The sequence below is a fragment of the Xyrauchen texanus genome, chromosome 23 (genome assembly GCF_025860055.1).
Source record: "Xyrauchen texanus isolate HMW12.3.18 chromosome 23, RBS_HiC_50CHRs, whole genome shotgun sequence".
Lineage (NCBI taxonomy): Eukaryota > Metazoa > Chordata > Actinopteri > Cypriniformes > Catostomidae > Xyrauchen > Xyrauchen texanus.
Window position 1 is genome coordinate 37,968,641 of NC_068298.1, and position 27,952 is coordinate 37,996,592.

At 39.4% G+C, this 27,952-nt stretch overlaps 3 protein-coding genes across 5 annotated transcripts in view; 1 reads left to right on the plus strand and 2 right to left on the minus strand.

Moving 5' to 3' along the window:
• Positions 1–19,109, plus strand: part of loxl3a (lysyl oxidase-like 3a) — a 40,341-nt gene extending 21,232 nt beyond the window's left edge. Inside the window, exons 5-15 of one of the 3 annotated variants that reach the window (XM_052154482.1) lie at positions 7,263–7,455; positions 7,695–7,875; positions 8,471–8,625; positions 9,141–9,311; positions 10,961–11,116; positions 11,878–12,037; positions 12,468–12,711; positions 15,192–15,307; positions 15,677–15,813; positions 18,196–18,307; positions 18,476–19,109. In XM_052154482.1, the coding sequence (XP_052010442.1) occupies positions 7,263–7,455; positions 7,695–7,875; positions 8,471–8,625; positions 9,141–9,311; positions 10,961–11,116; positions 11,878–12,037; positions 12,468–12,711; positions 15,192–15,307; positions 15,677–15,813; positions 18,196–18,307; positions 18,476–18,549 (1,699 nt within the window). In that variant the 3' untranslated portion in view covers positions 18,550–19,109. Of the gene's footprint in view, positions 1–7,262; positions 7,456–7,694; positions 7,876–8,470; positions 8,626–9,140; positions 9,312–9,875; positions 9,928–10,960; positions 11,117–11,877; positions 12,038–12,467; positions 12,712–15,191; positions 15,308–15,676; positions 15,814–18,195; positions 18,308–18,475 lie in introns of those variants that run through there. The other 2 variants (XM_052154480.1, XM_052154481.1) reach the window with 2 other exon arrangements.
• A 938-nt stretch (positions 19,110–20,047) lies between these two features.
• LOC127663068 (tubulin beta-4B chain-like) lies at positions 20,048–22,945 on the minus strand. The gene is made up of 4 exons (XM_052154483.1): positions 22,803–22,945; positions 21,648–21,756; positions 21,424–21,534; positions 20,048–21,241 (listed from the first exon to the last, which is right to left on the minus strand). The coding sequence occupies exons 1-4, from the start codon at positions 22,857–22,859 to the stop codon at positions 20,181–20,183; spliced, it is 1,338 nt and encodes a 445-aa protein (XP_052010443.1). The 5' UTR covers positions 22,860–22,945; the 3' UTR covers positions 20,048–20,180.
• Positions 22,946–23,067: 122 nt separating this feature from the next.
• The window catches only part of LOC127663070 (lipid droplet-regulating VLDL assembly factor AUP1-like), a 26,224-nt gene continuing 21,339 nt past the window's right edge, over positions 23,068–27,952 (minus strand). The window contains exons 10-12 of the mRNA XM_052154484.1: positions 25,819–25,970; positions 25,416–25,504; positions 23,068–23,851 (exon numbers count right to left, since the gene is read on the minus strand). Coding sequence (XP_052010444.1) covers positions 23,809–23,851; positions 25,416–25,504; positions 25,819–25,970 — 284 coding nt within the window. The 3' untranslated portion in view covers positions 23,068–23,808. The remainder of the gene's footprint in view (positions 23,852–25,415; positions 25,505–25,818; positions 25,971–27,952) is intronic.

Genomic DNA, 27,952 nt, shown 5'->3' on the forward strand with positions numbered 1-27,952 from the left:
AGTTTTCTTTGGAGTGTCCTGTCAACTTGATAACTGCTCTCTCTGTTGGGATAGTGCAAGAATCTATAAATTCAACAACATGCTTTTAATGAGAAATGGGTAATCCCGCAGTGGTTAGATCCGCAATCGGCCTTTATCCCTCTCGGAGGCTTAATTAGCCTGATACGGGACCGTGTGTGTATAATCACGACCCGGCCCCGCCCTCCGCCCTCCGCCCTGTCACACATAATTACTGTCTGTGTACACATTTACCCGTTTCCCTTTGGCAAACTGCAATGCAGTTTGCCAAACTCCTTCGTGTAAGGGCTATCATTTCTGGTACTTGAGCACCACCCTCAGAAATACATCCACAAGTGACAGTCCCACAGCCCTTCATTAACCACAGCCCAGCCTGAGTATCAAACTCCTTCGTTTTGAAAGCTGGAACCATCTACAAAGAGATTTAGTGCATCTGTCAAGGGTTCTGTGTTCAAAAGGCTCACAGAGTCATGTTGCAATGCATGTTCACAGTTATGAGTAGTTCCTTCATCAGGTAGGAGCGAAGCAGGGTTGACCATATTTCCAAAGTCACTAGAAATGTCAACATTTTTGCTCAGTAAAGTAGTTTCCCATTTAGCACATCTCTGATTTGAAATGGAGCCCAAACGAGTGTTAGTGAGCAGCTTTAAAATCTGGTATCATGTGTACAACAACTCTCTGGTGACTAACCTCCTCACAGCCCACTCTGCACAGTCACAAATCAACAAACAGGGTTGCTGTCCTGCCATAGAAGGAGGCACAGGGGTAGAGTAATAGCCTACTCTATGTTTTCTCTGGAACGCGTTGTCCTGATGCTGCAGAGTAAGATTTATTACTCACCCAAATCCACAGATGAAAAGGCTTGTTAATATCAGTGTGTCTCAATGCAGGCGTTGAAACAATTGTCTCTTTAATGCTCACAAATGACTTGTCCATTTCCTCTGTCCAGTCGATCAATTCAGAACATGGCTCAAACCAGTTTGTGGTTTTGGCAATTCGACTATTACTTAAACTCTTTCAGGGGTTATGTGTTGGCCTGGAATGCCAACTAACTGTCCCAAATAGGTAACCTCAGATGATGCCACCTGAGCTTTTTAAAATTAACTTAAAACCCCATTTTGTAGAGCTTTCAAAACAGTCTGAACAGCAACTATGTGCTTAAACATGGTGGGGCTGGCAATGAGAATGCCATCCACATAGTGCAAAACAATAGATCCATCATCCCTGAGGGCTTTTCGAATAGAATCTGATGAAATAATGTCGGAGAACTGCAAAACCCCTGTGGTACATGGGTCCATGTTCTTTGTTGACACCCACAGATAAAAGCAAACTTTGGTTGATACTCTACAGCAATGGCACATGTCCAAAATCCACAAGAAATATCCAAAGCAGTATAATAAGCATGCTGAAATCCTATCTCATTGAGAATTGTTGTAGGGTTGGCCACTAGGGAGTGGACTTTAGTTGAGACTACATTTAGTGCAGTATAATCAATTGTCAAGTGCCAGCTTCAATCAGGCTTGCTGACAGGCCACATGGAAGAGTTAGTTGGAAGATTTGCAAGGAACAATAATCCCCCATTTTCATAGTTCAACTACAGCTATCTCTGCTCTTCTACAAGGATAATGTTTAATCGAATTTTTACATTTAACTTCATACATAGGACTTGGAATGCTGATTGGTGACACTTTAGCAAGAATACAGTCGAATTTATCTTAAGTCCACACAGCAGGGAATTTAGAAATCAAAAGTTTCCATTCAGGGTGCTTCTCTGTTACAGCTGTAACAGCTGCGACTGAATAATCTAGGTCATCCTGGTGGGGACCAGCATAAGATAAGCAGAGTAATTGCAGCAAAGCACAATCTTAACTTGTGATAATAAAATATTTGCTTCTATCTGTTTCAAAATATCAACACCAGTTATTGTACCAACTGTGTTTTTTCCTACCCAGAATTGTGACCAATATACATTTAGGAAATCCTCTATCTTGAGGAGAAGTGGGACTGATCGATATAATTTGTTTTACCATTCAACCCTTCTATATACATAGATTCTGATGTAGTTTGAACAGGAAGATTAGTGATAGAAACTGATGCCCCTAAATCAATGGATTGCCGGCCTCCTAACTATGCATGAATGAAAGGATGAGAATCATTTTTATCACAAGAGCCGGAGGCCGCTGACCCCTATTCATCTTTTTCCTCTAATAACAGCTGGAGCTTCGAGAGCTGGGAATCAGTTAGCCTAACATTTTTCATGTATCCTCCCTTTTCCCTCCCTCCATTTTATTGCCACCCTCCCACCTATGTCCATGTGCTCTGTATCTACAGACTCTCAGGATATGGCCTATATTTCCACCGTTGTGACATTTACTGAGCTTAACCTACAATTTTCAAAAACATGTCCACTCTGCATAACGCTCTGCATAAGTGAGCAGATTTTCATTTGGGGCTTGTTTCACGTCTGTGACACTGGTCCAGGGGAAAGAGCCCCACCCTAAAATCTCCTGCACAGAAACTTTGTAACCTCAAGAGCATCACAGAATTCACCCCAATTATCTGGTGTGAGAGGAAAGAAATCAAGCTGCTTTACCTCGGCCAATTTGGAAATGGGAACCAGATTTTCCACATATCCCCAAGTTCTGTTGTCTAGCTACGGTCTCTAACTTAATCGACAACAGCTGATTTGGGTTATGCAATTCAGATTGATCGAGACCTAACATCAAACTATTCTTTTCAGCAGAGGCCATTCTATTATGTTCTCCCATTTCTCCTCTTGCACCCATTTCATTATTTATTTTGCTTATAGAATTACCCTGATGATCATTTATTGGCCTAATAGCAGCACAAAGCTTATTTAGTGGAGTTAGTATCTTTTTTTAATCAATGTTCTAGGTTTTGCACCTGTAGTTGTTTTCGCTTTATAAGTTTTTGTAACTGTAACATCAGTTTCATTCGCATTGGTGGGGGGGGGGCTTCAGTTTTGTTCAACATTTCCCTAACTTCATGGTAAGGGCTTTGATTTTGCCCCGGCAGAGAAGTGGAGCTTTTATCTGGTGTGTGAGCTGAGCCGTCAGAAGAGAACACAGGACTGGCACCACAGATTTGTTTTCTTTTCCTTTTTTTATTTCTTCATATTGTTTAAACACAACCCCTAAACCATTTCCTAAATCACTCAGATTGTAACAGCCATTTATGCCTGAAATCTCAACAACTTTGTCTTGTACTGCACTCATTTCTGAACCCCTTCAACCACCCCTACAATTTTTCCCTCTGGGTTGAACACATTTCCAACCATTGAAGCTGTTGTTCTACTTTACAGTCTGAATTAATTAATCCCTGACTAACCATTTTCTTGATTGTTTCAGTATACTTCTTAGCTATCAGGGCATCTGAACAAAATTATTTACAACATTGGCTTAGTTCATCCTCCTTATTGGAGATTTGGACTTGGCTTTCCATTTCATTAAGCTCAATTGGTCACAGATCAAACCCATTGGAAAACAAAATACAGGCAAGGCTGCCACACATAAAAATCAGGAGAACAGGTATTAAGAGCACAACATCAGCGATTTGAAAACACAGAGAACAAGAAATGATCCAAAACATTATTGTATTTATTTTCCTTTAATTTTAGTCGCTAATGCAGATCTCAGTGTACTCATGATCAACCAATGTCCACACTGTTTTATTATATAAAAAATAATGAAATTAATATCTAATCTGAACTAAAATAATCTGCTATCTATCTTTTCCTGCCCGGAGTGGAGACACCAAGAGAGATGAGGTTTTCCCATTCAAACTAAAACTATGCCTCGAGAGCTGGGAATCAGTTAGCCTAACATTTTTAATGCGCTCAACAAGCCACGTGATAAGATGCGCAGATTGACGGTCTCAGATGCAGAGGCAACGGAGATTCATCCTCCCCCACCCGGATTGATGCGAGTCACTATGACACCAATAGGACCTACAGCGCATTGGGAATTGGGCGTTCCAAATTGGGTAGAAATGGGGGAGAAAAAAAAGATACAACAGTTACAATGACAGTAAGTTCGAAGTGAAGTTTTACAAACTTTCCAAAGCAATTATAGTCATATGCAAATTACATTGAAGGTGTCATCATACCACAACTTCTAGCATTCTGGTAAGTCAACTACCTCAAACTGTTTCCGTCTTCATGCAAACAATAATTGTTAGCCACAACATGAATCGATGTCCCATCCTTGGTTGAAACAACTTATGGTCAGTTATCAGAGGTTAGCTATCAATTATGGCTACTCCTTATTTCTTTATGTCAAAGGGGTATCAAGGAGAGCAATTAAATTCCTTGCAAGTTGTTTTCAACTATGGCAAAGTCACATTTGAGAGGGTACAATAACTGTAAAGAATTCAGAGACATGAGTTATTTAGACATGCAATGTATAGGCGTTATCTTCTCCTCAGGAATAGAGGCCTCCTCCTAAAACTTGCTGGAATGCCATATGTGTGACAGAGCACAGAGAGAAACAAAAGGGCACAAAAGAGCACTCCATTGCTGCATCTGATTGACGTAAATTCACGAGGTGAATGTTGTCCAGTCATGGTTACTTTTATAAACCATAAAACAAAGATAATAACAAAATCATAACTACAATCTCTCTCTCTTACCTTACTACTTAATCAATTCTCAATATCATCAAATGGTTAAATAGGGCATATGATTCATTATGTAATATAAATAGAATGGAATAAATTCAATACACCATAAAACAAAAAACATCTAGTAAGTGACAGTTCTGCGGACAGAAACACCTTGTTGATGTTAGAGGTCAACGGAGAATGGCCAGACTGTTTTGAAATGACAGAAAGGCTACGGTAACTCAGATAATCCCTCTGTGAAATTGTAGTGAGCAGAATAGCATCTCAGAAAGTACAACATGTCAAACCTTTTGAGGCGAATGGGATGCAAACTCATCCCATATTAATTGCTACTTTGTTGGAAAAAATTTTTTTTGAAGGGTTTACTCCTCTATCTGTGTTGGAATCAGGGGCGCAGAAACCATGATAACTGGATGGAAGTGGGCGGAACTAACTCAAAGGTGATAATTTCACTGGCTAGACCTCACATGTCACAGTCCTTGTCTTGATTCAGCAAATCAGTTTGGCTGAACGCAGAAAGCGTAATATATATTAATGAGTGCAACAGCCTGCCAGGCATTTGTGTGACAGACACTGAGCTGTTGATAATATGCAAACAACCTGAGACGTAAGCAAAAATAGAAGTCATCATTGACTATTGACTAAGTTAATGTAGTTAAACAGATGAAAACATTTTACATTTTTGTAACTGTTTTAAAGTTTTTAATCTCTGACCCATTACTGTTAGTCTTATTCACTTCAGTACTGAATGACCAATAATGTCTCATGTACAACATCCAGCCAAAAAAACTGAAGGGACCAGATATTGGGTTATTTCTTTCATAGGGTCCCATGTGTGACCACGATTATTTTATTACCCAGGTGCATGTTCATTAATTGTTTATGGTTCATTGAACAAGCATGGAAAACATTGTTTAAACACTTTACAATAAAGATCTGTAAAGTTATTTGGATTTTTACAAAATTATCTTTTGTTATAATACTGCCACTCAGTGCAGTTATAATACTTCATAGCAGACTTGTCATGGTTGTGTCATCCCTGCGTGAAAGTCTGAAACTTGTTATAATCAATCTAACTAACGTAAATGTCTGGCCTTCATAAAGCAAAAAGTGCAGTGTGCTAGATGATCAGACACACCAAAAGAAAAACCTTTAAAATGACTAATACATTTCAAATTATGTCCTTTTTTATGTCCTTAAATCTCCACTTTCACTTTCTTCTTATTTTGTTTTTGGCAATTCACATTTTTCATACTTATGCCATCTACTGGGCAGGGAGGATAATTTCTAGTAAAAAAAAAGAAGAAAAAAAGACTTAAATATTGAGCTGTTTCTCACCCACACCTATCATATCACTTCTGAAGAAATTGATTAAACCACTGGAGTAGCATGGATTACTTTTATTCGGCTTTATGTGCCTTTTGGAGCTTCAACATTTTGGTTACATTCACTTGCATTGTGAGGATTTACAGAGCTGATATATTCGTAAAAAAAAAAATTGTGTTCACAAGAAGAAAAGGATGAGTAAATGCTGAGTTTTTGGATGAAGTATCCCAAGGAATATGATAATTGAGGGATAGTTCTCCCAAAAATGACAATTCTCTCAACGTTTACTCATCCTTGTGTTGTCACCCTCGTTGACTTTCTTTTTTCTGCTGAACACAAAGATTCTTTGGATGTACTGTAAAATGTATTTTTGTCCATACAATTGAAGTCAATGGAGTCCAAAGCTTTCAGGCTCTGAAAATGACACACATTTTTTTTAATTCAAAAGGACTCAAGTTGTTTAATCCATGTCTATTGAAGTAATTCATTTGTTTTGGGTAAGAAATGGTCAAATTGTTCAGAGTTTAGTTCGAGGCACTTTGGACATTAGATATCCGACAAGCAGAACTGTATATTCTTGCATTGATTTCTTGGTTATTTCTGTGAAATTGTCTGTACTTAGTAGTACTTTTTTTGGAATGTACTAAGACTGCATTTTCCAAAATGTCTTGGTCTGTTTTCTGGTGTGTAATAACATAACAAACTGTGATTGACCGCTTTACATGTGAGTCAAAGTGGGTGGTTCTTGGCCGGTTTAAGTTGCAATATGTCCTTTTGGCCGCAGGTCAGGCTATGGCTATACAAGACTATAGCTGAGACTATGTCAGAATCTACTTGGCCCTTGGTGGAAAAGCAATGTCAGCATACAGTGTGTATGCACACTGGACACTATTTCACAGCAAGCTGATAAAATGTGAACAATGTGTCATGCTTTCCATTCAGCTTCCCTCTCTCAGCACTGTGAACTGTTCAAAACTAAATAAAAAATTACTGGTGTATGAAATTTGGTGCATAATATACTGAGGTGTTGTTATTGTAACTTTGCACAGACTGTTCAGGTCCAACAGACAAAAAATCTGAATATTTCAATGTCTCTGAAGCAGGGATTGATAAAGATAATTGTTTTACCTGTATAACAAAATGTTAACTCTTATATATTCCAGCCATTAAAAGAAATGCTTATTGTCAGGATCCTGCCTCATCTGTTGGTATTGATACTAGTTTTTGTGGCTGGATCCTGACAACCTGTTTTTTTGTCTCTCATCTGTGTTTCTCTCTAGTACCCAGAGTGTGTACCGGATCCACTCTGTGTCCTGCACAGGAAATGAGGCTCATCTGTCAGCGTGCACTATGGAGTTCAATAAAGCAAACTCTAGAACCCCCTGTCCTGGTGGAGGACCGGTCGCAGTCAGCTGTGTGCCAGGGTCCCTGTTCACACAGGGCCAAGCACGCAGAGTCAAGCACAATCCAATGGTAAATAGGAAATAAATTCATTTTAAATCTGAGAGGCTAGGAACTTCTGTCAACTTAATGACCTAATGCATCCATTATATTTATAAATCAGTGAATATTATATTTGTTTATTGTCTTAATCAGAAATATCAATCAGGAGTTGTAAAGTATATTTCAATGACACTGGAAACATTGCGTATTAGGTACTTATTAATGGCTTGAAATGAAGACTAATGCCTGTGGCACTCCTCATTTCCCAGTCACAGGTGCGTCTTAAGGGCGGGGCGAAGGCAGGTGAGGGTCGTGTGGAGGTGCTAAAGGGGAGTGAGTGGGGTACAGTGTGTGACGATCGCTGGAGCCTGCAGTCTGCCAGCGTGGTGTGTAGAGAGCTGGGTTTCGGCACTGCTAAAGAGGCTCTGACTGGAGCACGAATGGGCCAAGGTGAGCATGGATGGATTGATGATTAATTGGTTGATTGGTTGGTAATTGACTGATTTATTGATTGTTTGATTTATTTGTTTGTTGGTTGACTGTCTCTCTGACTGATGGACTGGTTGTTTGGTTAATTGATTGGTTGGTTTGTTGAATGGTTGTTTGGTTGATTGATTCATTGGTTGGATGGTTGGTTGCTTCATTGATTGGTTGGTTGGTTGGTTGGCTGGTCGGTTGGATGGCTGGTTGATTGATTAATTGGTTGGTTAGTTGCTTTCTTAATTGGTTGGTTGTTTGGTAGGTTGATTGATTAATTGATTGGTAGGCTGTTTTGTTGATTGATTAGTTATTTGGCTGGTTGGTTGCTTTGGCGATTGTGTGGTCTGATCCATAGGTAGATTAATTGATTGATTAATTAATTTGTTGATTAATATATTGATTGATTGATTGATTGAATGATTGGTTGATTTGATTTGATTGATTGATTGAATGATTGATTGATTGATCGTGGGTTCATATTAACCTAGCTTTATTTATGTCCCTTGATAAAACTGAACTTGGGCTGATAAGATGTTGTAATCTTCAGATGGTCTGTTGTTCACAGGCATGGGTCCCATCTACCTGAATGAGGTTCAGTGTCATGGAGATGAGAAGAGCTTGTGGGATTGCCCACATAAGAACATCACTGCTGAAGACTGCAAACACATGGAGGATGCCTCCGTCATCTGCAACGTTCCCTACATGGGATACGAGAAAACGGTCTGATGCATACATGATGATTTTAATAGAATTCATTGGAATCCAGGGAAATTGGATGTAATATATAAATAATGTAGTATTTAAAAAAAATCACATTCTTCAAAATCTGTTCACAATCTTTCAGCTATCACTCAACAGCTAAACTAATCAACCAATCTTTCTCGAACTTGTGTCATTTTAGTTCATGTACAGGAAACCATTCAGGTTCTCATCAATGTGCTTTCCATTTCAACTATGTTTATGTGCTTTTACAATTTTTCCACGGTGTGTATTGTACATAAAATACACTACTAATTTAACAGACAGATTAATGTGTAAACATTTCTTTTAGCATAGTTAAGGAGCTAACAATGCTGCCAACTGAACTGATCAGGGCTGTTTGAAAAAAAAAAAAACATTACCACAAAAGTAATTAAGATTCTCCAAGACCTAGGGCAGCACAGCTTCAGAACTATGATAACTGTACAAATGTTTTAACCCCTTAATGCTTTCTCCTGCCCTGTAACCCATGACAGATCCGTCTGACAGGGGGACGTACAAGGTTGGAGGGGAGGGTGGAGTTGCTGCTCTCTTTAGGCAGTGGGGTGAGGGACTGGGGTTTGATCTGTGGGGATGGATGGACGTCTCGAGAGGCCATGGTAGTGTGCAGACAGCTGGGGATGGGACATGCCAGAAGTGGCTTGAGAGTAAGACAACTGCTGCATAATATACAACACATTCACACACATGGGGTAGATGAGGAATTAAGATGAACATTATGAATGTAGGCACAAAGAAAAGGGATAAAGTCTGCTTAACTGCTCAACTCTGAAATGGCCAGACCATGAACTATGAGCCATGAAAACTCCTAGTCAGCAGCCATATCACTCTGTAACTCTAGACTGGTTGCTCATTAAAGCTTAGCAGGTATGAGCTGGATCAATACCTGGATGGGAGACCTCCTGGGGAAAAAGGTTGCTGCTGGAAGAGGTGTTAGTAAAGCCAGCAGGGGGTGCTCACCTGCTGTCTGTGTTGGTCCTAATCCCCAGTATAGTGATTGTGACACTCTCCTGTAAAAAAGGCATTGTTCTTAAAATGGGATTTTAAACCAAGGTTTGTTGTCATAAAAATCCCAAAGGCACTTTTACTAAAGAGTAGGGGTATAATCCCAGTGTCCTGGCCAAATTTCTCCATTGACCCTTTTCAATAATGGCCTCCTAATAATCTTTATGAATTGGCCTATCACTCTACTCTCTCCTCTCCATCAACAGCTGGTGTGATGCGAGCATACTGGGACACAATATCTGTCGTAGCATCATCCAGGTGGGTTCTGGACACTGGTGGTGGTTGAAGAGAGTCCTCTGTTCATTATCTAAAGTGTGAAATGTTCATTAATTCATTCAGTTGCAAAATCTGAAAGACATTTACCTGATGAGCAGTTCCAAGAAAACTGTATTGACAGCAGGTTTGGGCAGAATTGCTCACCTTTTGTTGCTTTCCTGAGCTGAGTTACTACTGCAGATTCAGAGGAATAGTTCACTTTAAATTAAGTGCCCCAAGACCAGCCAGAACACTCTAGCATTGTGCTACAAATGTTAAGAACACCTTAGCAACTACATAGCAACATGCTGGTTGTTAAATTATTGTTTGGGTGCAATAAAGAAAAACTTATCAGATTAGTTTATTGCCAAAAACACAAAACTTGAGCTTTAGGGTTGCCAACTTTCGACACACAAATACAGGACACTTGAGCATTTGAGTGCTAATATGTAAGACAAAAGGCTACATTTCAGCCAAAATATGGGACGTCACAATTGGCAATCCTAGCAAGCAGTCTCTTCTCTTAAGATTACCTAGTGAAGATACAACATGTGTTGCCCAGAGTTCTTTGCTTGTAAATTTGTTTCTTATTCATAAAATGGATTGTTTAGACCATTTTTCAAACAGATTTTTCTGATTCAAAAGAATCAAATATTAAAGATTCATTTTAAAATAATTCATTCATGAATAGGACAGAAATTTCATTTGAGTGCACTATTCCTTAAACCTAAGCAATACTGAGATGTCTTGCACAGACACAGAAATCAGAGCAATGCAAAATTAGCTTAGCATATGGGCATAAAAAGGAGCTTTTTGTAACATGCTTTCCGCATCTTAAACCTAATACTTCTTTTCCCTGCATATACCAAACAACCCACCAAACTCTTGGCCTGCCTCTGGGACTAATCCCTATAATCCACTAAAAAGACTACTATCGGATAATATGGAACTTTGTAATTTAAGCATCAGAATAGCCAGCTAATATTCGTTAGTCTAGTTTGCATGCTAAGCCCTTGCAGTGGGGGTCTGTGTGCAGATCCGTATGGTGGGGGGCAGGACGGATCACGAGGGTCTTGTGGAGGTTCAGGTCAAGTCCAGGTGGGGAACTGTATGCAGTGACAACTGGACAACGAGAGAAGCCATGGTGGCGTGTAGACAGTTAGGCCTCAGTTACTGCCTGCATGCTATCACTGTGAGTAAAGAGGTACTATGGGACTATAGCTAATGGAGTATAGCAGCATATCAGGGTGATATGTTGAGTGAGTTATTGTACATGTGGTATAGAAATTAACATAACTTAAATTTTTGGAGGCTACATAGTCTTTTAAGAATTCATCCGGCCCATAGCTAATAGGTTAAAACTGTACAGCACTAGTTATCAAAAGATTTAGATCTTTTCTATATGTTTGAAACCTCAAAATTATCTTAATATTTTATTAGCTGTGATCAGGATTGGAAGGGTTACTTTTAAAGTGTATTCCACTATAGATTACAGAATACATGCTGTAAAATGTCATTTGTTACATATTCTGTTTGATAACTCTAGGTCAGTAACCTAATCTAAATTAAGCCCTGGCTGATTTTATCACTAGTTTTGACCATAAACAACTATAAAGAGGATGTTTTAGATACATTTCCCTGAAAAGTGTGGGTCTGTGGCATTTTCAACATTGCTTGGTTTGTTTGACCATCCTGACACAGTAACTTTGGCTCAACCAATGGTGTGAGTTTGGGGCGGGGACAGGGTTTCCAATGGTAAGTAAGTGGAGTGGATACCCCACGTGTATTTTAGTTTTTTCAGTTCTGTTTAGTGTGTGGAAATTAAACACGTCACCTTCAGATTAAGTTTAAAACTGACATTACAATACAGTGCATTGTTTTTTTTTTACTTTGCTTGAGTTTTGTAATGTACCATATTCATTCACATATTGAGGAGCACTCCCCTGTATTAAGGAAACGTGGTACTGGGACAGCAGTAATGTCACAGAGATGGTGCTGAGCGGGGTGAAATGTAAGGGAGATGAGATGATTCTGTCCGACTGTCAGCATCATTCTGTCATCACCTGCAACAGAGCTGGAGCGCAGTTCTCCGCTGGCGTCATCTGCTCAGACAGTGAGTGACATGCAAGTCTGTAAGGAAGAAATATTTGTTAACATCTTACAGTATTTCACTGATCTCTTGTGGATTCTGTTCATATAATAAGGAATGTAGTAACTGATAACACATTTTAATGTCACGTTAGATAACATTTTAAATGAAGTCTGTTGACAGGACAGCTTGCGTCTCATATTTAAATGCTAATCTAAATGCCAGCCCCAGTGGTGTGGGCATTGTCCAAATGTAAAACAGTATACTGCTGCTCGACCGTTCCAAACTTCTTTCTAACTCAGGAACATTACCATGAGTGTATCAGCACCTTAATAAAAAGTGCTAAACTGATAAACTTGTGCAACTGCTTTTTTAAAACAGTTATTTGCAGATTTTCTTCCTTACATTTCTCGTCTCATTGTGGCCATCTTGTTCTTTCTCCCACAATCCCTAGCGGCTTCTGACCTGGTCTTGAATGCCCCATTGGTGGAGCAGACTGTTTACATCGAAGAACGACCCCTACACATGCTGTACTGTGCGGCAGAGGAAAACTGTCTCACCAAATCTGCTGCTAAAGCCAACTGGCCGTACGGCCACCGTCGCCTGCTGCGTTTCTCCTCCCAGATCCACAATATCGGCAGGGCTGACTTCCGGCCAAGGCTCGGCCGCCAATCCTGGGTGTGGCACGAATGCCATAGGTAAACACCAATGCTGTCGTTATGGCTGATTTCCAGGTCTCACTTACTTGGCTGGGCATCTGTGTGTTCTGTCTTGCATGCGGAGTACTCGTTTAATGCCTGAAACATACTCTAAGCAATTACGTGAACGCAGATGCTTCTAGATCAGCAAGCTCTATTTCATGCATCTTTGCATTCCGGTCCATGTACTTTTGCATCCATTCCTTTTTATTTTTTAACCCAAAATTTTTGTTTTCCTTCAGTGTTTAAAAAATTTATTTTCGTCTTGAAAATTTGATATGCACATGTGAATGGCACTGAAACGCCCCTTTCATCTGAATGGTCAACTTGCCCCATCTTCTGTAACCCACTGCCTTCAGCTAGAATTAGAGTTGGGATCACAAATTTGCTAAATTTTCATAAAATATTGTCCCGAACCACCACTAACTGTAAACTATGCATGCCATATGTCTTAGAATCTTGCTGCTTGGCACATGATGGTGTTGTTGCGAGGTGCCTCTAATGGACGACGCCTGAGATTTCACAAGCCACATCACTTGGCCATATGTTGACTGGGAGTTGGTCTATTATATATTATTTTGAATAACATTGTATGATTTTGTAGTGTATGTAGTGCCGCATTCCACTGATAAATGTAATTTAAAAAAAGTTGCGTCACTTTGTATAAAAGCCCCACAAGTTAATATGAGTTAACACAAGTAAATTTATTTTTGACATTCAATTATATATTTACTAAATGTTAATCCAGGATGAGGCAATAACTTTGGCAGCACACGCTATCAGCCATCTACGGCTTGCAGAAATTAACATTGCACTTATGGAGATAGGGTGAACAGACGTCTGTGGCAGGGCGGAGGGTGGGGCCGGGCCGTGATTCTGCACACCCGGCCCATAATCAGGCTGATCAAGCCTGAGAGGGATAAGGCCAACCAGAAACGACAGTTCAAGAGAGAGAGAGAATTACAGGCAGCTGACCTATATGTGTTTGGTTGTGTCGTTTTCTTGAACTGCCATCTCCGGTCTGCCTTATCCCTCTCGGTGTTGATCAGCCTGATTAGGGGCCAGGCGTGCAGAATCACGGCCCGGCGCCACCCTCCGCCCTGCCACAACATCCCAATAACAGGGACAATCCTGATTTTACACGCTGTGTCCCACATCCCAACGGACCAATCGGGACGCCTTTTGTCTGAATCTTAGCTATTCTAATTTTATGTCCACTCCAATCCATGTTCATGATGTCTGAACATTAATTTAGCATTCGCTTTTATACAAAGGCTATGTGCCCAAAGTTCCCACCACTCCCTTCAGGGACCAGGTAGTGAACCTGCAAGCCCTGCCCCGGGAGGAGGCAGGCCCAGCCCCTTCGTTGCTGTGTCCGGTACGTGCTTTGCGTATCTACTCCGACCACACGCAGAGCTTTAGATGTTCTGAGCAGCTCTTTGTCTGCTTTGGTGGACAGTGGAAAGGGAATGCTTTCTCCAAATAGAGGCTTTCCCACTGGGTAGTGGACGCCATTACGTTGGCCTATCGCTCCCAAGCCGTTGCCCCCCCCCCCTTGCGGGTCCAAGCACACAAGGCACGCCGCCTTGTTCCCCCCTGTCGGGGGTAAAGAACCAGAAAGCTTTGACGATTTTATGGGGCGTTGGGGAAGGGTACGTGCAGCCTGGCACAGCTGGATGCTTTGGCACGTAAAATACCTGCCCGTTCCTGTGTCAGCAGTACACGTACACGGCTCAGTGCTTGGCATGATTTAAATTGGACCCCTAGTGTAGCTTCTTCGACACAACGTCGAAGTGAGCGACAGACAGGGAACGTCTAGGTTATATATATATATATATATATATATATATATATATAAATATAAAAATCAGGAAATTTTCTTGATTGTTTTAATGAGAATCACCCCAAGTCAGGCTGTAGTGTAGTGGCTTTTGTGCTTTAAGTATGATTCTCCCTGTTTATTTTTTTATTAATAAATAAGGGGAGAGTGGATTTTATTCTCTCATCACCATGCATTTTCCAGTTGATGTATGAATAGTTTACAACCCCTGTTTGAGTGGCCTGTATTTACACTGAAAACTTCCAAGCAGACATCAGGTTTCTCAATGTTTGTATCTGAGAGTATGATGATGAGGAAACCTGCTGTGCTCAGGCTGAAAGGACACACAGACTGGGGTTTGGCACTGAGGCCAGCGGCTGAGTCTGGTGTTTACACCGTAGGTTTAGTTCCCTCCGTCACCCCTACAGCTCTGTTTGTGTTCTGATTGGCCTTCATCATCTATGGAAATGATAGAATTGTAGGTTGCAGTACATAGTATTCAGAATAATGTGTACATTTTAAATGTCAGATATTGGTAGGTTGAAACAATTTTTTTTTTGGACTTTAAAAATAAATTTCATACACACTTTCTTTGAATGATATGTGATAATTATTTGGCATAGTAGGCAGACTGTGCGTGTAACCTACTGTATTTTATCAGGCACTATCATAGTATGGACATCTTCACATATTATGACCTGCTGTCTCTAAATGGGACCAAAGTGGCAGAAGGACATAAAGCAAGCTTCTGCCTGGAGGACACTGACTGCCATGAAGGTAAGACGGAGGTCAAAATATAATGTCACAATTGTAAAACCCTTAATGTTCCCACAAACGGGGTGGGGGGATATGACCCCAACAGGTGAACCATGGTCTTTTTGCTTTCAAGGCAGTTATTCAAACTCCTCTAGGGTTCCCTAGACCAGTTGTAGTAGGAGTCTAATATTGATATTTGTTTCTAGACTAGTTGTAATGCCAATATAATGTGGTGACCAATACTTTTAACTTGCCCTGTCACCCTTATCGTTCTTGATTTAATACTATTGGATACCATTAACCATTGGACACATCTGTTGTTATCCAATACTTTCGTTTTGAAATGAAAATTGTCATATTTACCATATGATATTACCTCCCTTGTTGCAGGTGTTATGAAGCAATATGAATGTGCTAACTTTGGTGAGCAGGGCATCACAGTGGGCTGCTGGGACTTGTACAGACATGATATTGACTGCCAGTGGATTGACATCACAGATGTTAAACCAGGAAACTACATTCTACAGGTATTTGACATTATGTCCAGAGAGAGTTACTACTTTGGCACCTAGTTAATGTATTTCCATAGGGTAGATAGTCTTTGGCTGGTGTGCTGTTACATCACCAGACTTTGGTCCCGCAGGACCCCATTGTCTGGGTTTTAGATTAAGCGGTAAAATGTTGCAGTGCTGTCCTCTAGTGATAGAGATGTGTCAGAGCAATCACAGTTCACGAGGAAGTCTAGCAATGCAAGGGGTCAGTAGAGTAATAGGATTGGGTTTTATTGAGAGGGTGGAGGAAGGGTTTAACTGGGAAAGACACAATTGGATTATGATTAACGAATCAAAGGTCCAGATTACAGTCTTTAAAAATCTCTCTACGGTGTCACTATTTGACCCACGCTCATGCTATTTGCATTGCAATATTATTTTTGTGACAAGCAAGAACATTTCCCACTAAGTTTTATTAATTTAATGAAAAAGAAAAAAAAGAATTGTTATACAGATTGAAAAGCATCTTGTCTGGACACATAGATTTTTTTTTATTAAAATCAGCATAAAATGGGAGAACAACAAATACTACAATTTATGCACACTGTCATTTACAATTTAGATAATAAATCAATATTTTTCTAACATTATTGTAATAAAATATGAGCCATACATCTTCTTGACTCATACAGTTTTTGTGAGATTCACTCAACCACTGCGATATTCTCATGAAACCTGTAATGAAAATGGGTCCTATTTTGGAAAGAGTCCTATTTTAATTCAAATCAAAATAAACAAATGTGAAATTATATATTTTTTTCTGATAGAAAATTAAGCCTATTTGTTTGGATCCATTAAGTTTATTTATATTGCAACATTATTTTCCTGACAATTACGCACATTTTACCCCCAATTCTCATTACCGCGATGTGAAATGAAGATGGTCATTATGATATAATCATTACCGCAATGTGAAAAGGCATTTACACATCACAGTAGAACACTCTTGGTACTGGATAATTAATTTAATTTTTTAGTTAAAATATAATCGAACAACCACATCTTTTTTACTGTAATACGGTACTGTGAATGTGTTACGGTAATGAGAATAATCAATGAATACTATTCTAAAATGAGAATAGTAAAGGTAAAATGTCCGGACACATTGCGGCGGTATCCTGAAATGTGTCACAATGCTTAAAAATATTAATAAACATTGAGTGTTTGTTGTAATCTAATAACAAAGTTATTAATTATTGTAATCAAATTCCAGTTACTGACTCTCAGGTGTCATTTCTTACAATTACTTGTGTAACGTGTTTTACAGTTTTTATCAATCGTTTTGGCTCATTTTTTTTAAACAAGTCAAGTCAATTTTATTTGTATAGCGCCTTTCACAACATACATCATTTCAAGCAGCTTTACAGAAGATCATACATTAACAGACGATAAAACTGTAATGTCTATAAAGTCGATGAATCATCATTGTGTAATTTAGATAAAATACAGTCTTAACATTCCCTAAACTGTAAGTGCAGTTGTCATAACTGTTTTATGGGAAATTACAACTCTATTGCATGTCTGCAAAATGTAATAACTCACCCAAAACATTTCATTCATGCTACAAAACCTAATTAGAGTGTCAGTAAATTGGCCAGTGCCACCAAAATGAAGTTTTTTTTGTCATTGTGTGAGCCAACAAAAGTAGAACACAAATGTTCTACTAAAATGTTTAGATGTTTTTTCATCACAGCAGTCAACCCTGGAAATGTTTGTTATATACAAACTTCATTTTTGTTCTATTTTTAGCAGACATCACGAATATTCCATGTCATAAATATTTATGGAATATTCATATCTGATTTTGATAATTGAAAGGATCATTTTGCATGTGATGACTCACACAATGAAAGAATGTTTAGAAGTTTTACTTTAGAAGAGTATGTTCATCAGTTTTGATCAGTAAGCATGAGCATTTAGTTATTGTGCAGATTGTACTCTTTTGCACATTATGTGCCAAAACGCGTGCAATTTGCTTACATGATTAAGAAATTCAAATCTGGCGCGAAAAAGAAAACTAATTGTTTAGAGATTATTGTTTTAAAAAAATAATTCGCATTCGAGAATTAAGCCAAAGCGATTGAGAAAAACTGTAATATAATTATATATGTAAAATACATGAATATGTACGAATTGGTGTGCACCCTCAAACAATGAACAAAGAAGAAATAATAGTAATTAGTAATGTTATGTGTTAAAGTATTTGAGTAACTTAACACTGATGATCCTAAATATACTTGCAAAAGAAATATATACACACACAGTATACTGATTTGGGTTTAAATATAAATAGGACATCTTATTTGTTAGGTTTTGTGATAATCACTCCAGCATGGGTCTGATCTTTTTGTATTTAAGGTCGTGATAAACCCCAACTTTGAGGTAGCTGAGACTGACTTCACCAACAACGCTATGCGGTGCAACTGCAAATACGATGGCAACCGTGTCTGGTTGCATAAATGTCATCTTGGTGAGATGTGCCACTTTTCACTGGGCCCTTCCCATTGTATTAAGGACTGCAGGGAATGAGATGACCTGCTTGCTTAATCAAAAACCCATTGCTTTTTTCACTTTCCTTTGACATACCAACAATTAAGCCAACCATCTTAAATTTAAACAACGTTTTTATATTTTCCAGGTGATTCGTTTAGTGAGGATGCTGAAAAACAGTTTGAGCACTATCCTGGGCAGCTGAACAACAAGATCTCATAACACTGTGCAAACGAGAAAGCAAAGGAACACCCAAGAATCACATGGATCTGGACTGAAACATTTTAATCACTTTATATTGCTATTTATTCTCATTTGGATCTGATGCTACTGCGGTCCAAGCACATATTCTTATACTGAGTTTACTCTCTGATCAGGTCATTGGAAATATAGAATTATCATGAAGCCAAAGGCCTCAGAGACAGAACAGAGCTGTGATTGTGGCCTGAGCTTTAATGTAAATATAATGAATCTGTGGTTAGAGGAACACAATGACTGTGCACTTCCTATATCATGAAAGCAATGAACTTCGGAACAGACATCCGCATGAAACAAAAGTTTGTCATTTTTAAACATAGAGTTATAAAAGATTTTCAAATGTTTACAGACTGCGAGTTTACATGTAACTTCAAATCACAGTATGTACATTAGTTTTTGCCAAAGCAGTATTTTGTAATGCGACTCCCCCTGTGTTACATTTCTGTACATTTGTAGTAGTTCCAGGAGATTTCTGGAATATTCTGTAAGTGTTTGTAAAATATATAAAACTGCACTTTTTAAAACCTTCTTGATGGCATAATTATTTTCAGTCTACATTCAAGCCTTAACTTGAATTGGCCAAAACCAGTAAATCTTATTTGAATATTACTGCTTTTAACCATTTCTCAAAGCTTAACAAATGTATAGTAATGTAACGACAAAAAAATTACTTTAACTCATCCCACCTTCTCTTTATTATATTTATATATTAAAAAAAATATTTTTTTAAACATCAAAATACTCTCCGTTTTAAAAGTATAGCAATGACTTGCATGCAGTTCAACTGAAAACCTCGGTTAAAATGGAAATTTTCCAGGTTCAATACAAGTGACTCAATGGACCGCAATTGTGGCCTCATGTATACCGGTCCCTCTTAAAAATAATCTGGGCTACTGTGGAGCACTAACAAAGGAAATGGTCTAATCCGCAAACTCACCATTTTAGAAGTACCACAAGACACAAACAGTAGTCGTCAATATTTTAGTGCGATAATTAGCAACCCTTTTAGTTGCACTCAATTTTACAACTTCTACTCAGTTACAGCAGAACACCCTAAAATGCTGATTTAAACTACAATGCTAAAGCCTTTATACCCTCCGGCCATTCACTTCCATTGCAAGTACCCCACTGTAACCTCTGTTTTTTTGTTATTCTTAAAGCAAAGGGAAGAGTAGAAATGTATCAATAACCTAATCAGTTATCAACATTATGCCACAAATTCTGTTGATTGACCTCAACTGGTACTGAACCCAGAACATTCCTTTAACTGTTCAATGACACTGTTGCAAGCATTGGAACACAAGAACTTGCTGCAAAGCTTACCATAAACTATTTTGGTAAGAGCCCTTTCCACACATTACAGATAAACTAAATCCAAAATGTTTCACTACATTTTTAACATTCATACTGGCTTACACCACCCTTAGATAAAAGAACTGCGAGGAAACAGACAACCTGTGACTTTACTTTTTTTTTTTTTTTTTTTAAACAGTACAACTGAAGTTTGTAAGTGACAGGAAATGCAGCAAGAACAATAAGTGACAAAAAGGAAAGTTTTGAAAAAGAAAAACACTAAAAGACAGAAAATGGTTAACTTAAGCAAGCTCCTCTTCTCCCTCCTCCTCAAACTCTCCTTCCTCCTCAGCGGTGGCATCCTGGTACTGCTGGTACTCAGACACCAGGTCGTTCATGTTGCTCTCCGCCTCGGTGAACTCCATCTCATCCATGCCCTCTCCAGTGTACCAATGCAGGAAAGCCTTGCGCCTGAACATGGCTGTGAACTGCTCCGAAATTCGCTTAAACAGCTCCTGGATGGCCGTGCTGTTGCCGATGAAGGTGGCGGCCATCTTGAGGCCACGGGGTGGAATGTCACAGACAGCAGTCTTGACATTGTTAGGGATCCACTCGACGAAGTAGCTGCTGTTCTTGTTCTGAACATTGAGCATCTGTTCATCCACCTCCTTCATGGACATGCGGCCACGGAATACAGCGGCGACAGTCAGATAGCGGCCGTGACGTGGGTCGCAGGCAGCCATCATGTTCTTGGCATCGAACATCTGCTGGGTAAGCTCGGGGACAGTGAGTGCGCGGTACTGCTGGCTGCCTCGGCTGGTCAGTGGAGCAAAGCCAGGCATGAAGAAATGCAGACGGGGGAACGGTACCATGTTGACCGCTAATTTACGAAGATCAGCGTTCAACTGGCCGGGGAACCTCAAGCAGGTTGTGACACCACTCATGGTAGCGGAGACTAGGTGGTTGAGGTCACCGTAAGTGGGCGTTGTGAGTTTGAGTGTGCGGAAGCAGATGTCGTACAGAGCTTCGTTATCGATGCAGTACGTCTCATCGGTGTTCTCCACCAGCTGGTGGACAGAGAGTGTGGCGTTGTAGGGCTCCACCACTGTGTCCGAGACTTTGGGAGAGGGCACCACGCTAAAAGTGTTCATGATACGGTCCGGGTACTCCTCGCGAATTTTGCTGATGAGGAGGGTGCCCATGCCAGACCCGGTGCCACCACCCAGGGAGTGGGTGAGCTGGAAGCCCTGCAGACAGTCACAGCTCTCTGCCTCTTTGCGAACCACATCCAAAACTGAGTCCACCAGCTCAGCTCCTTCGGTGTAGTGGCCCTTAGCCCAATTGTTTCCAGCACCACTCTGGCCTAAAATAAAAGTAAATTGTCTAGTTAGAGCCAAGCCAGAGGAAACAAACCCATATCAGACTGGAAACCAGTCATTACAATCTATTAATTCATTCCCGGCTAGTGCTGGACAATTAAGACAACCCCCCAATTCAGAGGTACTAGTTTGAGCCAACATACAGCTACCAAATACTGAAACTTACCAAATACAAAGTTGTCTGGTCTGAAGATCTGACCAAATGGACCAGACCTCACGGAGTCCATTGTGCCAGGCTCCAAATCCACCAGCACAGCACGTGGAACGTATTTTCCACCTGAAAGACCCAAATGCAGAATTTCATGACAAATGAAAGGAGTCTAACATAACTTAACCTACTGTTGTCAACGGACAAGAGTTAGCAACAAAAGGCGTCAAATATCTGCTCACCCGAGGCTTCATTGTAATATACATTAATTCTGTCCAGCTGAAGGTCACTGTCGCCATGGTAACTGCCTGTAGGATCAATTCCATGCTCATCACTAATGACTTCCCAGAACTGAAATAAAATGCATTCAGAAGGAACACATAGTTATACTTCTACACATGCAATCTACCCATTATAAACGTAGGACTCTGAAATTTGACCAACGCCCACAATTGCGAGCACACTATTAAAGTCAATAGATGGGATTAAAACCAAGCAGATATTCAATGGGCTTGAGCTTCCTGTTACATGCGCTCCACACTTTATAAAATGGAGTTCGCAAAGTCAACGGGGCCATTTTACACCACCGGGAGCTTAGATGAAACTGCCTGAGTCGCACTACAATCACGAAAATCGGTTTTTGATATCGCTCAAATGACATGAAAAGATCCGAAACCCGACTCCGTAGGAGGACATGAAGGTTTGGGCGTCATATTAACGTTCCCGCACTTTTCCATGAGCTGAACCAGATCTAACAAGCCACAGTATGACACACGAGTCACTGTAGCGAATCGGTTCGTTCGGACAGATCGTTTCAAAGACCAACTCACCAATTCATTACGGTCATAAGCGTGGCAATTTAAAATGTTTATTTTGCGGTCAAACACCAATTTCACTACATTGAATTGACGATCATGACGTCTCTGAATGTTAAGGTGTAAAATATTGCGCTGTGTAATGCCAACGCCCCATGTAACAGATGGGTGACGTCAACCAAATCGTTTGAAAAGAACAGATTTGTTTGCGAATCGGACAATACGCCGGTCAGGCGCGGCCAACACCCTAAAACTAATGCATTGTTTCAACATAAGTCCATTCATAACGACCCGATTTTTTTCTCCATACACCGCAATTTTGTCTAAAATAAAAAAAAAGCAAATTCCACTTCGAGTCTTAGGGACGCAAAATAAGAACTCGCGTTAAAACAAAAACTAGTTGCTCATTTAAAATTTTGCAGATTCAAACGCCCAAAACGTTAGGGAAAATACAAAAATAAGATATGTTGGAAACAACTTAAATTGATCAGTTGAAACAGCCGCGCGGATTGGCTTTCTTCCACAAAAGCACAACTACAATTTAATGAACACACATTCAAAAAACAAATATTCAATCCCTACCTTGGCACCAATTTGGTTACCGCACTGCCCAGCCTGTAAATGCACAATCTCCCTCATTTTGAACCAATTGTTTGTTAAAAAACACAAAAGTAACTCTGACAAACACCGCCACACAAAATCCTCGACAATGAGATCATAATTTGAAATGTGCTCCTATTTATCCATTCTGTAGAAATCGCATACATTTCCATCAATCTCATTGGCTGCTGTATGTTTGGTCCAGCGTTCTCATTGGCTGCTTGGTGTGTTCATCGTCGTGATTGGCGCTTCCAGATGCAGGCGTCACTACAGAGACTTTATGGCCATTGGTTTAACAGGCGGCTGTAACGGCTGTCGACATTCAAAGCGGGGAACATAACAAAGAACTTAGATATATTTATTTTCTTGTTTTCAGGGAGAAGATGCATGGATATTTCCCCAAACTTATCTGCGTCGAGTGGCCATTTCAAACTGAACCGCAGTCCCTTTCGCATGACTATTACAAGATGAGAACTCATAATGCAATAAAAAGTAATGTCAAATTTCACTTTGATAGGTTTAAAGTTATTTTTTAAGTGGATGCACTTTACAGTCTTTAATACATCTCTGGACAAGTGACACATTTTTTTTTTCTATACGATCTTTAATGACTTAAAAAGCAGAAATTGCATCAACACAAATCCTTAACAACAAAGAACCTAAAGATGTGTTTTGTGTCTATGAACCCCATTCTCTACCCCTGATCTGGACCTTATAAAAATAATATGAAGTGTGCCAAGGTCACTGAGTCTGAATAGAAACTGTTTACCAAAATAATTATTTTCTGTTGCAGAGAGAAATTAAAAGACATGCATGACTGCCATGCAAAAGAAAGAAAAAAAATCCAGTCTGACAGAAATCAGTCTTCTCTCAGCAAGTTTGGCGAACACATGTTGTTTCGTTCTGGGTCAATGTTATAATTTCTTCTTTTTGTGTTAAGCAGTTGTTTCTTTCCTAAACAATTCCTCAGGTGTGTCTTTGTCCGCAGTCATAGATCGTCCTCTTTGTTCCGTCCTTTTTCAATATATCGTCTGTGGGTGAGGTTGACAGAAAGAAAAGAATCAGGTTACAACTCAACTAACAGAAATGGAGTAAAACATCTTGTGCCAGTGGATGCTGAAAGAGTTTATTTTATATTGTGAGATAACATTTCCATCTGAAAAACAATGACACCTTTAAATTAACTTAAGAAAATGGTTTATTCCAGGGTTTTTGCAGAAAGTGGCATTCTGAAACATCATATAAAGAAGAATGCTGTTGACCTTACACCATTTAAGGGATAAACAGAAAGGGAAACACACCTGGGTTTCTCTTGGAGAAAACAGCTTTTTTTGCCATGTAAACATATTATCGGCGTCCTTACTGCATTTTGATTAGTGTGCATGTGCGTGAATGGACTGGATAACTAACATTGTACGATTTAGACTTAAATCATATCAACAAGTCAAAGCAGAATTCAACATTTCTGGGAGTACAGTGGGAAAAACAAAAACGATAAAATATACCCATTTATACACAACCATTTAAAATATTGACTACTGTCCCTCACTTTGGCTGTATATGTGCACAATTACATTGGGGGAATCCCAGAGTAAGATGTAAGAGCACAATTCAACTGCAGGTCATGATAGAAAATTAAGGAAACAAACACTGCAATAACTCTAGAATATCTGGATATAAAGCAAAGCAACAGAGGATAAAATCTTCCTCAGATCCCATGTTTGCTATTTACAGAAGCATTGCAAGGAAATTACGTCGCAGTGGAGAAAGCTGCTTTCACAGTGCATGTAAACAGGAATGAAACTTTCCAGCCATAAACAGCTTTTTTGCAATAAACGGCTTTCTGGTGTCCATGTAAACAAGCTCAAATATTTTCAAATGCCCATCTCTATTTGGGTAGTTGACGGCTAACATGCCACTGTTACAGTGAGTCACTTACAATGGAAGCGAATGGGGCCAGTCCATAAACGCTAAAATACACACAGTTTCAAAAGGATAGCCACAAGACTCGATTTTAGTGTGATAAAATCACTTACTAACCTTTTCTGTGTAGTTACTTTTAATCAATACTTGGATTACATGGTTTCGTTGTCATGGCAAAGTTTTAATACTGAATATAACTTTACACGGATCAGGTATGTGATGTTTTCAAACTAAAATAATTGTATCATGTACAATGTTTACATCTTGTGGCTTTAGTATTCTTTTAATGTTTATGTACTTTCATTGTTATTGCCTTACTTTCACTGTAATTTCTGCCTTTTCTTTTTTAAATAAAGGAGAAACAAGTCAAACTAATATTTTGTGGAATTCAACATTATGCCACAAATTCTGTTAACTGAGCTTAAGTTGTATTGAACCCAGAATATTTATTTAAACGTTCCTGGTGTGTTTGTGACAAATTAATTAGAAAAAGTACAACTATTCCATGCAGTCTCTCCATTATTGAGGTTTAGAAAAACTATGTGCATGATAATTATAAAAACAATTAGCAAAATGAAATTTCAAAAAGTTTTAAAAATTGAAATCGTATAGCATATACCAAAAGTATTTCATGTCAAACACCCATACTTTATTTTTAAAACTCACAATTACCTTCTTGCATATTCATACAAGGCGTCTTTTCTCTCCTGTAGGGACATATGTCTGTCTACTGGTGTTTTCTCAAAAGATTTGGCAGCTGGCTGTTAAATAAATACACAGGAGTATTAATGTGAATATTCGAACACACAAAATGATTCACAGCTTTTAATTATAGGTACATTTATTTATGGTTGCAATACTAAAACTACTTGAATTGATAGATTCATTACAAAGAGCCATAACTAACCATTTGAAGAGCACCATTGGTAGCAACAAATATCCCATGCAAAGATAAGACATTTTCATTTGAAAAAAAGTTACGTGTTATCTGGCGATATAATAAGGGACAAAGTTAATTTTGGCTCTGAGGATTCACTTGCTTCAGCATCTTTTAATGCAGTGATGAGAGGGGCACCTGTAGCTTTAGATCAGGTGCAGTAGCAGATGGGGTGGAGTAAGCTGCTGGTTTGGCTGGAACTGATGCTGTGCCCACAGAAGCCTCTGAGTGGAACTGGTCATTGTGTTCCAGCAGGTTGGTTATGGTTGTATCAACACAGTTTGTTTGCACTGCACAGAGACAAAGGAAAGGGGTTATTTAACCGCAATCCATACTGGCTGAAACGGCACAGCTTAAACCAAAGACATCTATCTGCTTTGCATTAGTAAGTACTGTACAGTGCATTCAGAAAGTATTCAGACCCCCCTAATTGTTTTTCACATATTGTTATGTTGCAGCCTTGTGCCAAAATGCTTTTTTTCACATAAATTTACACTCCATACCCCATAATGACAACGCAACAAACAGATTTTTGATAACTTTGCAAATTTATAAAAAATTCAAATATAACACTGACATAAGAATTCAGACCCTTAACTCAGTACTTCGTTAAAGCACCTTTGCCAGTGACCTGGATTTGGGGATTTTCTGCCATTCTTCTCAGCAGATCCTCTCAAGTTTTGTCAGGTTGGATGGGAACCATCGATGGACAGACATTTTCAGGTTTCTTCAGAGATGTTCAAATGGGTTCAAGTCCTGGCTCTGGCTGGGCCACTCAAGGACATTAGGGAGTTGTCCCTCAGCCATTCTTGCGTTGTCTTTGCTGTATACTTGGTGTCATTGTCCTGTTGGAAGGTGAACCTTTGGCCCAGTCTGAGGTTCTGAAAGCTCTGAACCAGGTTTTCATTAAGGATATCTCTGCATTTTGCTGTGTTCAGCTTTCCTTCAACCCTGACCAGTCTTCCAGTTCCTGCCACTGAAAAATACCCCCACAGCATGATGCTACCACCACACTTCACCGTTGGGATAGTATTGTGTAGGTGATGAGCGGTGCCTGGTTTCCTCTAGACATGACACTTGGAATTGAGGCCAAACAGTTCAATCTTCATTTCATCAGACCAGAGAATCTTGTTTCTCACAGTCTGAGACTTTTAGGTGCTTTTTTGTGTCTTGCACAGAGGAGAGGCTTCCGTCTTGCCATTCTGCCAAAAAGCCCAGATTGGTGGAACGTTGCAGTGATGGTTGTCCTTCTGCAAGTTTCTCCCATCTCCACACATGATCTCTGGAGCTCGACCAGAGTGACCGTCAGGTTCTTGGTCACCTCTCTTACCAAGGCTCTTCTCCCCTGATAGCTCAGTTTGACCAGGCGGCCAGCTCTAGGAAGAGTCCCTGTTGTTCCAAACTTCATCCATTTAAGAATTATGGAGGCGACTGTGCCCTTGGCAACAATCAATACAGGCAACACTTTTATTTGTAGCTTTCCCCAGATATGTGCCTCGACACAATCCTATCTCTGAACTCTGCAGCCAGTTCCTTTGACCTCATGGCTTGGTTTTTGCTCTGATATGCAATTTTAGCTGTAAGAACTTAAATAGACAGGTGTGTGCCTTTCAAAATCAAATCCAATCAATTTAATTTGCCACACGTGGTCTCCAATCTCAAAGATGATACAGAGAAATTTGTTTCACCTGAGCTAAATTTTAAGTGTCATAGCAAAGGGTCTGAATACTTATGTCAATTTTATATTTCAGTTTTCTCTTTTTAATAAATTTGCAAAGTTATCAAAAATCTGGAGAAAGTTTTTCATTATGTGCTTGTTGGCAAACGTATCATTAGCTGCCAATCAGGGTCAGAATTTAACCAGGGCAAAATGCCCCTGAAATGAATTTTTCTCTTTTTTTGTAAGACATCTGATGGATCCAAACACAAAAGGCTACTGTATTTTGTATTCTTTTTCTGCCCTGAAAGTGTATGGGCATCAGAGGTCCACCCCAAACTTGGCCGGATAGCTGCTACTCAGACGTATGGTTTGATAATACAATTAAAAATTTTAGTCAGTTAAATAATTCTGATTTTATTTCTGCCAATACAAGTTTTCCACCATTTAGAATTTTCTGAAAAGCCTACTTTTCAAACTCCTCCGTTGTTTGTCCAATTCACAAAAAATTTGGTACTTATCATCTACAGACCCTTCTGACAAAAAAGTATCAAAGGAATTTTGATTCGCCAAAGCACTTTGGAGTTACAAGCCAATTCAATATTTGGTTGGGGC